The sequence below is a fragment of the Nuphar pumila genome, chromosome 11 (genome assembly GCF_984573655.1).
Source record: "Nuphar pumila chromosome 11, dmNupPumi1.hap1.1, whole genome shotgun sequence".
NCBI lineage: Eukaryota > Viridiplantae > Streptophyta > Magnoliopsida > Nymphaeales > Nymphaeaceae > Nuphar > Nuphar pumila.
In genome coordinates this window covers 13,387,255-13,402,202 of record NC_143259.1, presented here as the reverse complement: position 1 = coordinate 13,402,202, position 14,948 = coordinate 13,387,255, and the positions used below count along the sequence as shown (strand labels likewise).

General features: G+C 39.6%; 1 protein-coding gene across 1 annotated transcript; it reads right to left on the bottom strand.

Annotated features, from left to right (window-relative positions):
- Positions 1–809: 809 nt before the first annotated feature.
- On the bottom strand, positions 810–11,450 carry LOC149822025 (protein TOPLESS-RELATED PROTEIN 2-like). Its single transcript, XM_089980579.1, has 26 exons — positions 11,186–11,450; positions 9,345–9,843; positions 9,033–9,212; positions 8,760–8,873; positions 8,524–8,682; positions 8,171–8,348; positions 7,961–8,084; positions 7,718–7,827; positions 7,425–7,548; positions 7,190–7,299; positions 7,018–7,090; positions 6,866–6,939; positions 6,694–6,789; positions 6,303–6,398; positions 6,048–6,175; positions 5,516–5,750; positions 5,257–5,424; positions 5,070–5,171; positions 4,839–4,988; positions 4,025–4,135; positions 3,769–3,951; positions 3,557–3,685; positions 2,977–3,072; positions 2,713–2,898; positions 2,303–2,472; positions 810–1,397 (listed from the first exon to the last, which is right to left on the bottom strand). The coding sequence occupies exons 2-26, from the start codon at positions 9,422–9,424 to the stop codon at positions 1,190–1,192; spliced, it is 3,384 nt and encodes a 1,127-aa protein (XP_089836705.1). The 5' UTR covers positions 9,425–9,843; positions 11,186–11,450; the 3' UTR covers positions 810–1,189.
- Between the last annotated feature and the right edge of the window lie 3,498 nt (positions 11,451–14,948).

Here is a 14,948-nt window from a genome sequence, read left to right as displayed (position 1 = left end):
GGTCGTTCATGCTTCCCGGATGACGGAATCCAGAGCAGAAACTCATTTAATGGCGATGCTGTCCCAAGCCATAAATGTCCACGAGAGTAGTCTGTGAACCTGAAGTGGTCTCCCCCATTTGAAAAATGTGCCTAGTGTCTGTTTGCTCTCTCGGCTGTGAGTGGCATAAGCTCTGCGGCTAAAGGTTGTAAACAACAGGGCCTAGTGAAATAAAGAAACCTTTTGAGCAGCTGTGGAGGGTTGCCTGATGCACCGTTCAAGAGTTTGTGCGCTCCCACCTCTCCAAGAGTCCCAACTCCCAATGGCATTTGGCTCCATTACAGAGAGAGACGTGACATGACACTGAGATCCCAAATCATTTTAGCATATGCTTTGAGCGGCAGAAATTCAAGATCCATCTAGTAGTTGGAAGGGACGGCATTGAACTAGCTTGCACATGGATAATGCAAATCAAAGAGATAGGATCAAATCCCGCTGGCTCACAGGGGCTGATGTTGCTTTATCACGATTGCGGCAAGTAACGCTGGGTGGTCGTAACTTCAACCCAAAGTTTTACCTTGCAAGAAGGCCAGCTCATTAAGTGACCTGGTTCTCAGCGAGAATTTTCTTTCGTCATAAAAAAAAAAAAGAAAGATTGTACCCACACAATGAAGTCATCAGACTGGAAATGATACAAGCCTTACCGTAAATCCAATCAAATTGGCATGATCTCTGTAACACTATAATTAATAAAAAATGAAAAACCACCAAGTATAAATAAATAAAAAGAAAAACAGAACATGTTAAAAAAAATCGCAATTGAAAAGTATCAATAAGCGCTCAAGTTAAGGCGCCACTCAACCACCACTACACAAACCAACTTCGATTGTTTAAAAGAAGAAAAACCGAACTCTGTGTTGCGACCTACAAGGATATAATCTATCTTCATGATGTACAATAGAAACGGGTATAGGGAGCTATCCTATTTACCATGTAAACGCCTGAAAATTTTACACTTCCCACTGACTGAGAAAGGCCCCTGGGAGCATGGCGATGGCTCAAAAAGGTGATCGCCAGCAAGAAAATTTGCACTGGTCTAGCTTCTTCAACTAGGGCTCGCGGCATCACTTCCAGCCTCTTCCAGTCTGTTAAAGCCCATCTTGATGCATCTACTGATTCTAATTTTCGGTCACTGAAATATCGGTGGTTGTCACCTGGAAGGGGGTTCCGATGCTGGATTTGTCAGCGATGAATTCAAGGGCAGAGGAACACCATTGTCCTGAGGAAGTGGTGCCCCCCACTTTGGATCACTATCAGAGGGTTCGATTACGTGAATTGCTCCATCACTCATGCCAAGAGCAACCTGATTAGGTTCAGACGGATGAGCTGCAATCACCATAGGGTAGACGCTGCTACTGCTGCAAAAGATCAAAAACCCCACATCAGACACCACAGAAAACTACCTATAACCATGCTGGTACCGAGTTGCAGAGAGAGAGAGAGAGAGAGAGAGAGAGGTATGAACCAACTATGACATACAACATTTATGACATGAACTCTTCAGTTCAAATCTTCAAACAATTCAAAGCTTACATGCCTCAATCGTATATGGAAAGAAAAATGAAACCCTGATTATCATTTTTGCTTAACGTAATATCATGTATTAGCAGTATTGTACTACAGAAGATACATATCCAAGACGGACTTGGATTTGCTACCTGTAGCTGCCAATAATTATCCATGACTTATCCCCAAAAACAAAAGCATAACAATATGGAAATAAGAATAAGAATATTTTCACTCGAGTCATACATAAGACAACTGAGGAACCAGTTCCTGCATCACAGAGGAACAAAAGTAACATCATCAACATAGCATTTACTTCATCGAGCAACTTTTGGCTGCTTCTAACTTTCACATTGTCAACCAAGATGAATAAAAACAAAAGCCAGTCTATCTACCAGAGAACATTTCAATTATCACATACTTCTTGTATGAATTGGCAATATAAGAGAAATATAAAAAGAACACAATGAAATAAAGTAAGAAGACAAAGTCAACAATCACAACGAACTTGCTTGCTCAGCATAAAAGGCCATGATATTTTCAAAGAGCCATAGAAAAAGGGTTGTACCATATGTAACAAGAGTTAAATCATTTAGCCAACAACTCGATGTATCATCTCAACTTGAACCACAATCAAGTTAACAGAAAAATTACACTGCTTTTTTTGTGTTAATACTTAAGGTTTTATGCACTCTGGTCTTTGATGTAAGATCATTTGTCCATAGGTAATAGAAATAACACAAGCATATTCACTCACCTAGAAACTGGAGGAATATAGGCTGATGATGCAATCCGACACCGTAGTCTTAAACTCTCTGCATCAAAGACGCCAACTGCACCATCACAAAATCCAGTATAGACTAGCAAACCATCACATGAGTAGATGGCACTCGAAACGGGTGCTGAAAGTGATTCTCTTGGGGTCCACTGTATAGCAAATAAATCACCAGTAAGATTTTGCAACTGGGCACACTTAAAATGTATAATCTTCAAAAGAATTATGTAGCTTTAGCCCTTCACTAAATGGAATCCAATATAACAAAAACAGATGAAAGAAAGGCCTTTTTCAACTTTCTATATATCAGGATTTATCATCAATTCACAGAAATCCCATTGCACAAGGTACTAGAAGATTGACCAACAATGGTGTATTAGTGAAGAACTTACAGATCGGAAACACTCAAGCTTTCCGTCATAGATGACTATCTGGGTTTCATGAACAGCTAATAAGTGGGTCTGATCATTGTGGAATTGAACTCTTGTCTCTCCAACCAATGGGGATGGCCGACCAGGAGGAGCCTGTATGAACTTTGATTTCTTCTTTTCCCATGAATCAATGCTCCAGACACACAGCTGGAAAATTTGGAAATATTGAGTAGTTACCACAGATACAATACTCATCTACTGAACAATAAACTGTGTTCCGAATACCTGTGCATCAGCACCAGCAGATACCAATATATTCATGGACTGTGAAAATGCAAGACCAGTTATCCTCTTATGGTGTCCCTTGAGCTTGGTTTTGACCTGAAATACAAGTATATAACCATGCATTCAAATTTTACATAAAATCATCGTAAACAATAAATACGTGTTTGGCACGAACTCCTCAACTTCTCTAATACATAAAATAAGGCCAAGCATTTTGGGAAACAACCAATCACTGTCAGAAATATATAATGAAGTGCATAAGCCTAACATTTCAAGATCGACCAGATAAATTTTTCTTAAAATAAATGTCAATGGCATGCAATGTCACCGTAATAAACTACTCCAGGCATACATGAAAGGGATGATATGAACCAGATAATTAAGCAGATTTGTCAAAATTAAATGATATGCTTCAAAATTGTAAAAAGAAAACAGGAAAACTCTATTTGCTATCCCAAACAATCCTCAGTGTTGGGTTCTCAAGGCTATTAGAAGTCAAGCCTAGAGATTTGTTTACATGAAATACAGCCGATTGGCAATAAAATCATATGCACCCTGGACAGTGAATATAAGAAAATACCTCATCTATCCTGACATTGTATATCTGGATTGTAGAATCCTCCATTCCTATTGCAATAATATTATTATCCTGAGGGTGGAATGCTAGAAAAGTGGCAGCTGGAGGTGGTGGCATGAAAGTTGTCATAACCTAAATCACAAGGGACAGAATTTTGTTAGACAATTGAAGTAATTTTCTAGAAGCAAAACAGCAGGAAGCTGGATGTCACAGACCTTGAATGTCATCATATTAAACAAGGAAACCTTCCCACCAGATGCAGACATGACATAAGAATCATTCTTGGACAATGCTATACATGCAGCAGATTCTTCTGCCGAATTAGCATCACTCATGTCATTAGTCATGGGAGTTCCACTAGCAGGTTGCCATAGCTGGGGTGCACTTGAAGCAGTGGACTGTAGATAATATATGTTAGCAAAACACAAAGCAACCTCGTTATGAAGAATATTAACTAATAACACAATTTACCTTCCCAGATGGGTTTCGATCACATTTCTGCCATTTCCACAGCTTATGGACTGCATTGGAGGCAAGTGCTAAGATGGCTACACCAGAGTTTGTGTATATCAGCCTCACTATCTGCAAAAATCATCACATATAACCCATATTGCTTAGGTTCTTCAAAGGGATATGGCACACAAGAATACAGATTTCTCACAACTCGGGTAACAAAGCTTGTAGTAAAAAAATCCATCGAATATCCAACTTAAGCCATGTTATGGAGAGTGAGTGAGATTATATATATATATATATAGAGAGAGAGAGAGAGAGAGAGAAAGAGAGATTAAAGATTGAAATTTAAGGATGAACTTTATTGAGCCTATTCCATGATTTAAAAAATTTGCAATATATTCAGAACTCAATTCAGCCAAATGAGTTTCTCAACAATCAAGACAAAAAGTGCACATCAGAACAAACGACTCTAAGAGATGTTTAACATTAGCCAATAAAAATCATGGGTTGAAACGATATCTTGATTTCTTTATATGGCCTATGTCTGCCATTTGAAATTAGTTCAAAAATTGTGTTTCATAAATTATGGATACCCACCCCACGCATGTGGATGTGCACACACACACAAAAAAAAACAAAGCCACTGTTTAACAGTGACTAATCCCAACAACTCAACAAGAAAGCATGCATGGTTCAGTGCCATCAGAATCATAGGTGAAAGGCATACACTAAAACCGGTAAAAGAAACAAAAGACACAATGTTGGTTGTGTATTCTGGCACTTCCATTTTCTTCTCTTGCTAAAAGTTTGAAATATGGATGATTTGTACCTTCCCTGTAGTCAAGGGGTCGGGCAACCGTAGAGCCTTGAGTTGTCCTGACTCTACAATATCAGCTAGTTTCCAACTTTTGATCTTGTCCAATCCATCTTCCAAAATCCTTGGTTTAACATCAGGTGTTCTACTGTTGTCCACTGCAGTCTGAATTTTAAATATATTCCAAAAATCAGAACAAATAGATGACCCCATTTAATCACATAGATACTTAGCAAGTTGACATACCAAATTGCTCATAGATAATGCAGATGGAATTCTATCAGGACGCTCAAGCACAGAAACAAGTGAAGGATTGACATTTGTAACAGCAGGCAGTGCATTAACAATCTGAGGGTGCACAAATGAGCAGCATTACACACTAATGCAAAATAATGCAGATAAGCGGGAAAGAAATATGAAAACCAAGCCTGACCTTGGTGTTCATTGATTCAGATGGAGCCCTGGAGCCCTCAAAGGCCCTGTTTTCCAGCATCCTGATAAGTCTCTGCCCATCACTATTTGCCAATATTTTGATTCCATTATCAGCAGTTGTAACTGCAAGCAGTGAACCTTCTTTATTGAATCTCAGTCGAGGACTAGCCTGCAAAATAAATTTAAAAAGTTGAAATCATACTCGATTCTTCCAGGATCAATTTTGAAACTACAATGAGAAAGGAGTTCAAAATGCTGACTGCCAATCCCCCATCAGCATCTGTTGTTGTCAAAATACTGCTAGTATCCATATCCCAGAACTTGATTTGGAATTCATCACCAGCTGCTAAGAAACGATTTCTTGTTGTGTCAAACTGAACGACACCTAAAGAACGCTTTCTAAAACCCGAGTATGTCCTTTTTATTGATCCTTCACTTTCATTCCACTCTACTAAGTGGGAGTCACCTTCCTTGCTAGTCCCACAAGAAAAGAGCCTGGTAGAAGATCAACAAGAAACTATTGTCACTAACCAGAGCATTGTTGAACAGGCTATTGGATCTATAGAATATAATTGATTGAACAAATTAAGACAAGAAGTAGCAGGAACCTAAAAGGAAAGATTGAATATAGAAAATCTAGAAGGCTTATAACAAACATCAATAAGAATCTGCAGTCTAGAAAATCTTTGAATGCCATCACATAAGACACTCAAGAGGACAGGTTACTGACTTAAGAGGATTTGCTAATACAGAAGGAAAAAAAATAGTAGTTTAAGTCTAGATAAGGTTCACCTTGTTCCATCTGCACTATATGCCATAGTGGCGCACCAATGGCCAGGAGCATCATAGTCAACTCTAGATCCCAAGGTATCATACAGCCATGCTTTGATTTTTCCATCAATAGCAGTAGAGAAAATGAACTGCATGAGAAGAGCAACAGGAACAGTTACGAAAATGATGAGCTACAACCTCAAATACATTTCCTTGAGTGATAAATTTTCATTTGTGTTGGATAGAAATGCATCTGAGTAGTGAATTATATAATACCTGAATTGCTTCTTTATGATGCGGGCAAACAGAATACACTGGGGCTTCATGGCCTTCAAAGATATAAAGCCTATGACCTCCAGAAGCATCCCAAACCTGCCTACTAAGACAAGATTAACAATGTGCAAAAGCGAAAAGATGTGTAACCAATAGACATGAAGAAACAAACATGCACAAACAAGAAAACAGAATGTGCACAGAACACATAATACCCACCACATTCACAAAGCAGGATGAAAACCTTCAGTCAAGATGCATATCTAAATCTTGAACTCAAAGCCAACATATACCTAAATATAACAAAGCATACTTGGGTGCATGTGAACATACTCATGTATGAACACAACCACATAAACACCAAATTTCAGCCCATTTGGCAATTAAATCTTACCTTAATTGTCTTATCATCACCACATGTGACTATGCAGAGCTGCTTGTTGGGAAGAGAAAAAGCAATATCATGGACTTCACCAGCATGGGCATCAATCTACAAGACAAAGGACTTATAAATGCATATATTACTGTTTACAAGGAAACAAAAATGCTATGGTCCAGGGGCAGACCTCTAAGTGCTGCCTCAGCTCCCCAGTTGGAGTATACATATACGCCTGAACAATGTGCTTGGAGAATGCCACACCTATGAAAGGAATGCCGTAAAATGGAAGATAAGATGCAATATAAAAAAAAAACTTGTCAATACAGGTCCACACCATACCGAGTATAGAACTGTTATCTGGCCCCCAGACACAGCGGTTTACAGATATTGTAGCATCCTTCATCAAAGAGGTCTGAAAAATCAATTCAATTTAGAACACATGATAAGTTCCTTCTGTACAAATGCCACTGAAGTTGGAAGAAAAACTATGAGCCAGCAGAAAAGACGACACCTGCAGAGTCAAAGAATAAGCCGAGACATCCCACACCCTGAAAGTTTTATGTGCTATTCTTTCTTTTGATCCTACTTCCCAGATTGCAATATCACCAACATTTGTTCCAACTGGTAAAAATGGCATGTGGTAATAATAATCAGTATATTATAGCCATGGATTTATACAAGCTACATGATGTTCTAAAGATAACAGCAATCTATTGTTAAATATAAAGAACCCTGAAAGCAGTCACCTAAAAGAATGGTGTGTTGTTGTGGATGAAAATCCATGCTCATGACATTTGACCCCTGGTTAAGCATCCTGACAACAGTCTTCGGAAGGTCATCTTGAGGATGTGTAGAGCTTGAGAATGAAACCTGAAATGGTAATTATGATTAGTATGCTTGTTATGTGATTTGAAACTACTAAAAGAAAATGCATTAGATTAAACACCCAGTGAAATGAAGTTACAAAGCCCAGATAAGAAACGCTAGAGACCAGTCACTGTTAGTTATAACATAGTGAACACTTGTTACTCTGTCACACCTCATCAGATTGGCCAGTCCGCATCCGCTTCATCAAATGTTCTGAATCAGCTGATTGATAATCCATACTAGTTGCACCAATAGGAGTTCTCGGGTGTTTCAGAAATGCAGCTGGTTGTAGAATAGATTTGGATAAGTAACAAGAAATAGTTTCAAATAACATTAGCATGAAAGAGAAAAAATAATGACGTAACTGAACTCATGAATGAGAGCAAACAAATATAGACAGACAGAAGTTGATCACCTGCATTTGGAGGCTGAACGAGACCTACTGGTCCAGAAGCCACAGCAGCATGTTGCAAGGAGGGAGTAGGATTTGTCATCCACCCAATTGCACTGGGAGAAGGGGAGACAACAGGTTGAAATGGCTACAAGGAGACAGCTAATACTGGTCAGGTGGAAATAATAGAAATTCTGCACTATCTTATCAAGTATAGGAAAAGGCTGAAGTTACATTATGTGCAGTGATCGCAGGAAATGCCCCAGCTTTGGGCATTGCTCCAACAAGAGGGCTGTTTGCAGGGGGAGGGGTTCGTGCACCATTGGTAGGCGAGCATGAATGATCAACAAAGAGTGTCTTTATATCCGGGTTAGGGCGTGGATTCTTACAAAGTTGATGTTGCCAATTGAGGCTAAAAGTGCCAGAAAAAGTTAGTATTAGTAGCTAATAATAACCAATCAGAATGCCTACATATATGCACTTGATACCAAACACAATGGACTAGAAAATGTTCCAAAGTAGAATCCTAGATTTCTATAGTATATACAAATAACCAGCAAAGTATAATGTTAAAAAATCTGCCAGACCTTTGGTTAATCAATGTCCGAAGCCTAGATGGTTTAAATGATGGGAGTGCGAGCTTGTCCCGGAATAGTGGGTTTGCCTCTATCAGTTTTTTTAGCTCTAAAAGCATGATATTTCGTGCTGACTTTGTATCTCCATATTTGGAAAGTTGCTCATTTTGCCTAAAGAAAACTCATGTAAGCAAACATAAACACAAGAGGAAACCGAACATGAACAATCAACTGAATGTAGGAAGTACCTAAAATTATCAAGAGTAAGAAGTTGAGTAATTTCCTTGAAAAGCTCTTCATTGAATGAGGCAAACACTTTAAGATCTTTAACAAGGATCTCAACTGCTTTCGCCCGGTCTTGCCTGGGATGTATTGGCCATTTTATTTGACAAGTCAGCAAAACAACAAAAATTCACAACTTAACAACTCTCATTGATGAGAATTTTCTTCAAAAGATGTATCTTATTTCTCTTCAGAAGTAAAAACCATATACACATAATACATATCTTACATTAACCCACCTGTCAAGAGCTTCAAGGTACTTTTGCTTCCTTATCTCAAAAAATATCTTCATAGAGTAACGATTATCTTCAACCTTTGTAAATCCACATAAATAGCGTTCCACCTCTTCCCATTCCCCTGCCTGAACTTGATCCTCAAAGTGTTTCATATTGAAAAAGAATCCAGATTCTTGTTCCAACCTAGTATAGACCCACCAATCAGAATGTTACCAAATAAATCAAAGTACAAAATGTACAAAAATCTACAGCAAACGTAGTAGCGACAATGGGATTAAAGAGTAAAAGACACAATCATCATACGAAGGGACTTACTTATGCACTGTTTCCTTGAATTTCTCTTCATCCAAGAACTGCAAGATAAGGAAAACAAGTTCCCTGCTCAAGGATGACATGTTTTCCAGAATTCCTAATCGCTTTGGTTGAAGATTTCAGCAAGATCAAGTCAAAGCTACACAACCAAGTGGCCCAAATAACGAAACTTCCTTATCCAAAATGGTTTATTTTAACTTGAGCTTTTCTTCTTCATCTTTTCTAGTTTGTCATCTCATCAACCTCGTCCTTTAAAGCAGCTGGCACAGAAAAGACGGAAAGAATTTGTTCCTTGAACAACTAAACCTTCTTCAACACTCTGAGAACTCTTGTTCCTTACTTTCAAACATATAGACTTCAGTATGTTCTTTCTTTGTCAGTACGAGGGACAGAAGGAAATGGAAGCTGGCAGCAGCAACTGACGTTCTCTTCACTTCCACTAAAACCTTAATCCAATTCCTTCATCACATTACTCAATTTTAAGAGTTCTTGGCCCAAAAACCTATGCAAATGAAAAAGAAGGGATTACTACAGAACAAGGAAAACAAATGGAAGGCACGAGTCAGAAAAATGATAGCAACTCTCTCTGATGAGTTAAAAACCCTAACCAAAACGAAAGGAAAATTTTCATTAGGAGAATCTTCAGAAAAGAAGGAAAAGAGAGAGAAAAAAATGATCTTAACTCTTTCTGCATCAAATACCACAATGACCCTCTCCGGTATAACTTGCTCTAAAACAGAAAAAGGAGGAAGCTAGACAGGAAAAATACTGAAAGTAGAACCCCTGATTTTCTGATTCCACATAAGAATGCCTCAACATACCCGCAAAAGCGCCAGAAAATGTAGATAAAGTGCAAATAAATTGGCTATTTCTGGAATAAAATGCCTTATAAAAGTAGGAAGAAGAGGTCACACAAATGAAAAATGACCGCAAACTCCTTCGCCATCCCCAATCAGTAAGGAATGGTTACTGAAAAAAGGCAAAAAAAAAAAAATCGACACCTTGTTTTAGTGAGATACAACAAAAACCTCACTGAACCGCGGAAGAAGCTCAATTAGTACCAAATGCGCAGGCAAACAGTGTTTTCTCTCTCGAACCTCTTACACCACAATTTTCAACTCATCCCTCCGTGGATCCTTAGAAGATATAGCCATGAGGCCAAAAAATAAAGCATTTCCTCACAAGACCACCATCCATTTCTCAGTCCTCCATCCAATACCCTAGTTTCTGACTTTTTCCAGTCAAAACCTCAGAGATCTGAGAGAAAATAAAAAGAAGGGAAAAGATACGGTTTCAGGTTAAAAGAGGAAACAAAACTCCTAGCTTCAGTTCAGCAATGAAACCAAACCCTACTTCCGCCAGGTATCTACTGATCAACAAAACAAACTAAAACCCCTAAATAAACAAAAAAATAGGGAAGAGTCCGCTCTATCACCACTAGAGTACGACACCCGAGAAATTTCCGGCTCCGTCAATGATCCGGCCGTAAACGGCTCCGTCGCCGGATATCCAACGTCTTCCAGGTGAAAATGAAGGAAAATGCCCCGCTCCCGCTCCTCCACTATCCTCAATCGCTTCGCCTCCCTCCGATAGAAACGAAGATCGCAAGTATCGCAGAAAACCACAAAAAATATATATAAAGGAGAAAAAAGCAATCAACAGAGCTGGTTCTTTTTTTATTTTTTTCTTATCTTCAAGAGGCCCGTTCCCCTAGAAACCAAGGCAGAGAGAGAGAGAGACTTATGCGTAAATACTGTCGTTAAAAAAAATGAGAAAACCGGAACAAACACAAAAGAAAGGCAACCGATAGAAAGCTAACGAGAGAGAGAGAGAGAGAGGCTTACTCGAAAAGGGAGCGACAGAAAGCGAGCGAGAAACGAGAGAAAAATAGAGACAGAGAGAAAGGTGCAGTGGAGTCCTCCACAAGCTTTACCCTCCTCCTTTCCCCTTTCCCCCCTCTCCCTCTGTCTCCGATCAAAAAAAAAAACAAAAGAAGAAGAAGACGACGCAGTAAAAGAAGAAGATGATGATGAAGATGAAGTCTCTCTCCTTGTACCTCCCTCCTTTCCCCTTTTCCTTCCTCTTCCGCTCCTCTCTCTCTCTCTCTCTTTCTTTCCGTCTATTCCGCCAGCCTTTTATAGGCAAACCCTCCCGATTAGGTCGTCCCCCATAACTCTGCGAAAAACACCAATCCCACCGAAATCCCCACCCTATCCCTAATCCTTTCCTAATTTACCGAAAAACCCTTCTCCCAAATGACCAAACCACCCGCTCTACTTTCCACCGAAACCCCTTTCTTTTGGGGACATTTCCGTCATTTACTAGTCGACTTCGGGGTGGCCGCCCCGTTATTTCCTCTCGTTCTTATTTCCGAGCGCCACGTCGACCTTCCTCGTACGCGCCCGTTTTTTCCATTTTCTTTTTTTTTTTTTAAATTCGCCCACTCCTTTTTCTTTTTTTTTTCCTTTTTTCTTTTTTTGTTTTTTACTGCGGGAATCTCATCGACCAATCAACCCGTCATTTTCCTTTTTCTTGTGTGTAGTGCGCGGTAGCTGTCCAGTCAGATCGATAAGAGACTGTACTTATCATCGGGCAGCTGCGGGGATGTGTATAAGTTGATTTGCTTATCTGACGTATCTGTCCTGGCCTTATCTCTCTGGTTTTTTGTGTGAGGGGAAAGGAATGAAAGCGGAGTGGCCGCGTACGGAAAGGGACCCACAACTGCCGGTTTCTGACCGACACGTGTCTGTCTGCCGACGCTGGTGTTTCGCACGTATGAGACAGAATTGGGGCCTCTGGGAAGGAGGATGGTGGGACCCGCATCACACGGAATACGAGGGGGGCGTTTAACTACTTGGGTGTGTGAAGACGGGAGTCGGATGTAGACCGGATCATTGTGGATCCGAATAGGAATATTGGGCAACTGATCTCATTTCAGACCCGGATGCGACATAGATCCGATATGGTAGAATCCAAAATTGATCCAATAAAGAAGGGGTAATTTATATCCAAATCAGGCTTGACGGACAAGGTCTGGGATTTAGAGTACGAGACATAAATAGGTAAAAAAAAAAATTTGAAAACTAGAAAACAAAAGTACTTATTTGTTTAATGTGAAGGTGTAATTATTAAAATTATGAAATAATGCTCGTACTTGATGCACAATGAATCTTGCTGCCTCGGGCTGTAAATGAGAGGAGCTTGCTTATGCGTTGGTCTGAGGCTCGGCCGTGCAAATGAGCTGAGCTTGATCAGCTGACCGAGCTCGATAAGGCTCGGACAACTCGTAAACGGGTATTTCTATTTTTTTAGACCAACCCTTCTCGAATTTGAGCTAGGTTTTTTTTTTTACCTTTTATGTTTTTTCAAGTCGAAACCCCTCTCTCCCCTTCGACAATCGATGCCCCCTCGCCTAAGTCGCCTCTCCTCCAATATTGTCCTCTTTGGCCTGCCTCCGATCGGTGCCCCCTTGCGTGAATCGCCTCTCCACCAATGAGCCTTGTTGTGCCCCTCCTCCATGACCTGCCTCCGACTGGTGTCCTTCGCCTTGATGCAGCCATTTTGGTCATAAAAGGGTTGTTGGCCCGCTTCCACCGATCTTCGTCGCCCACCAATGAACCTTGTTGTGTGTCTGTAACCTGCATCCGATTGGTGTTCTCTCTCCGACCGACATCGCCTACCAACCGGCGGCACACACACTCTCTCCCCTTCTCTTTTTCTTTGTACTCTTACAAACCCTAGCTTTGAGAAGTAAGGATGCTTCTCCATTTCCCTTCATTTGTTAAGATATTTTTCGCGTTTTTTTCACTAAGTTGTTCTTGAGTTGTCAATCTTGTTGCAATGGTGAATTTGGTTCAAATCATGGAATTACTATTTTCAGACTCTACATTTTTTGCAATTATTGTCATAATTCCTTCGCTATTCTACAGAATTTTCTACATAAACATTGTTTTTTTAACACCATCTTCACCTTACTGCCGTCTGACCTCAAGACAACAATCCTATTATAGTTTTTTTTTTTTTTGCCTTCTCTGGTTTTGCTTGGTAATACTGACCGAGCTGGGTTCATTAAGTTCAGAATAAGCTTAGCGAACTGAGTTGAGCTCGGCTCGATACTCGGCATGAGCTGATACTTACACTAGCAACCAAATTCACATACTGAGCTTGTACTAATTTCATGAAATGTGGCAAGAAAGCTCATGAGCTGAGTTTCATTGCAGTTGCATGAATCTTGGACTGGGTTCACACTTCCAAGGTTGGTGAAAACCAAAAATATGAACCATGTGAACTTTCACTTGGTGACAAATGCATCATGGAATATCAAATTATATATCAAGGAATCAGAGTTTGTTGTTTATATATAATTGCATTGGAAAGAGGAACTGATATGTCTAAATCAAGGATTGAAGTAATCCAAATAGTTTGGCAATAGAAAATGAGTCATGAGAGAGAGAGAGAGAGCATGATATTATAGAAAAGGGTTAAATGGTGTATGATTTGTGAATATTTTTTTGGTAGTGGTGATTCTGATGAATTGATAAGCAAGTCCAGATCCGAAGGTCAGGTCCGATTAATACATGGACCCGGGTATAGTTTGTGAAATTTTATAGCAGACTTGGACCAGACCCGAGTTCCGATTAAGATCTGCATTTTTTCAATATAAAAATGATAAAAAAACATGGTTTTACCGGGTATGGTCCTGGTTTGATTCATGTAATTGTTATTGGGTTCATATATAGTTTTTCTTATAATGAACCCGATTAAACCCGAATCCAGACCCAATACCAAACCTGAAAATCTAATCCAAGTCTGATTCTACCTGGGTCCAAACCAAACCCGACCCGTTGACACTCATTAGTACATACAGGTTATGTGTATAGCAAAAATACCGAGGAATAAATCAAGAACAGTTTTGAAATGACAGGTAATACCCGTACCAATCTAGAAAAGACCAGTCATTAATTGAGGAGACCTTGAAATGAATGCCAGGAACCGATATTTGTTCCTCTTACTTTTCTTGGCCCATAGTAGAAATTAAAAAAAAAATCCAAAAATATTTCCTTTGTTTTTTTTAGGGTGGGAGGTCAGTGTGGTTTTGTAACTATTTATTTTGGTCCCCACATCTTTATCAAGTAAGAAAAAAAGATATTATATGGACGGACACCATTACTTAAATATTTTTTATATATAGAAGTGAAAGCATCTATTATTAGAGTATGTTTGGGCATCACGTAAAACATGGTTGAGTTCATGAACTCCAATCAGACTTATACTACTGGGAATCACATGGAATCTGGCTAAAGTTATTGACTACGACGTTTCTCTTATTTGGAATCAGTAGAAACGAGACCAAGTTCTTGAACTTCACCAGTTACCGAGGAATAGATCATTGGAGTTCAATGTGTCTTGTCCTGTTTGTGAACACCCCTAGGCAAGGACATGAATGACACTTTTTGTTTGTTGTTTTTTTAAAGTGTCCAGGGTGTCTTGTCCTCCACTGTTCCAGAGAGGAGGGTGGAACAAAATGCATTCCAAAACAAAAGGGAATGAGGGACACGGTGTCTATGTGTCTCGCGTTTGCAAGGGCAAATGAGCCCCACACAAAGG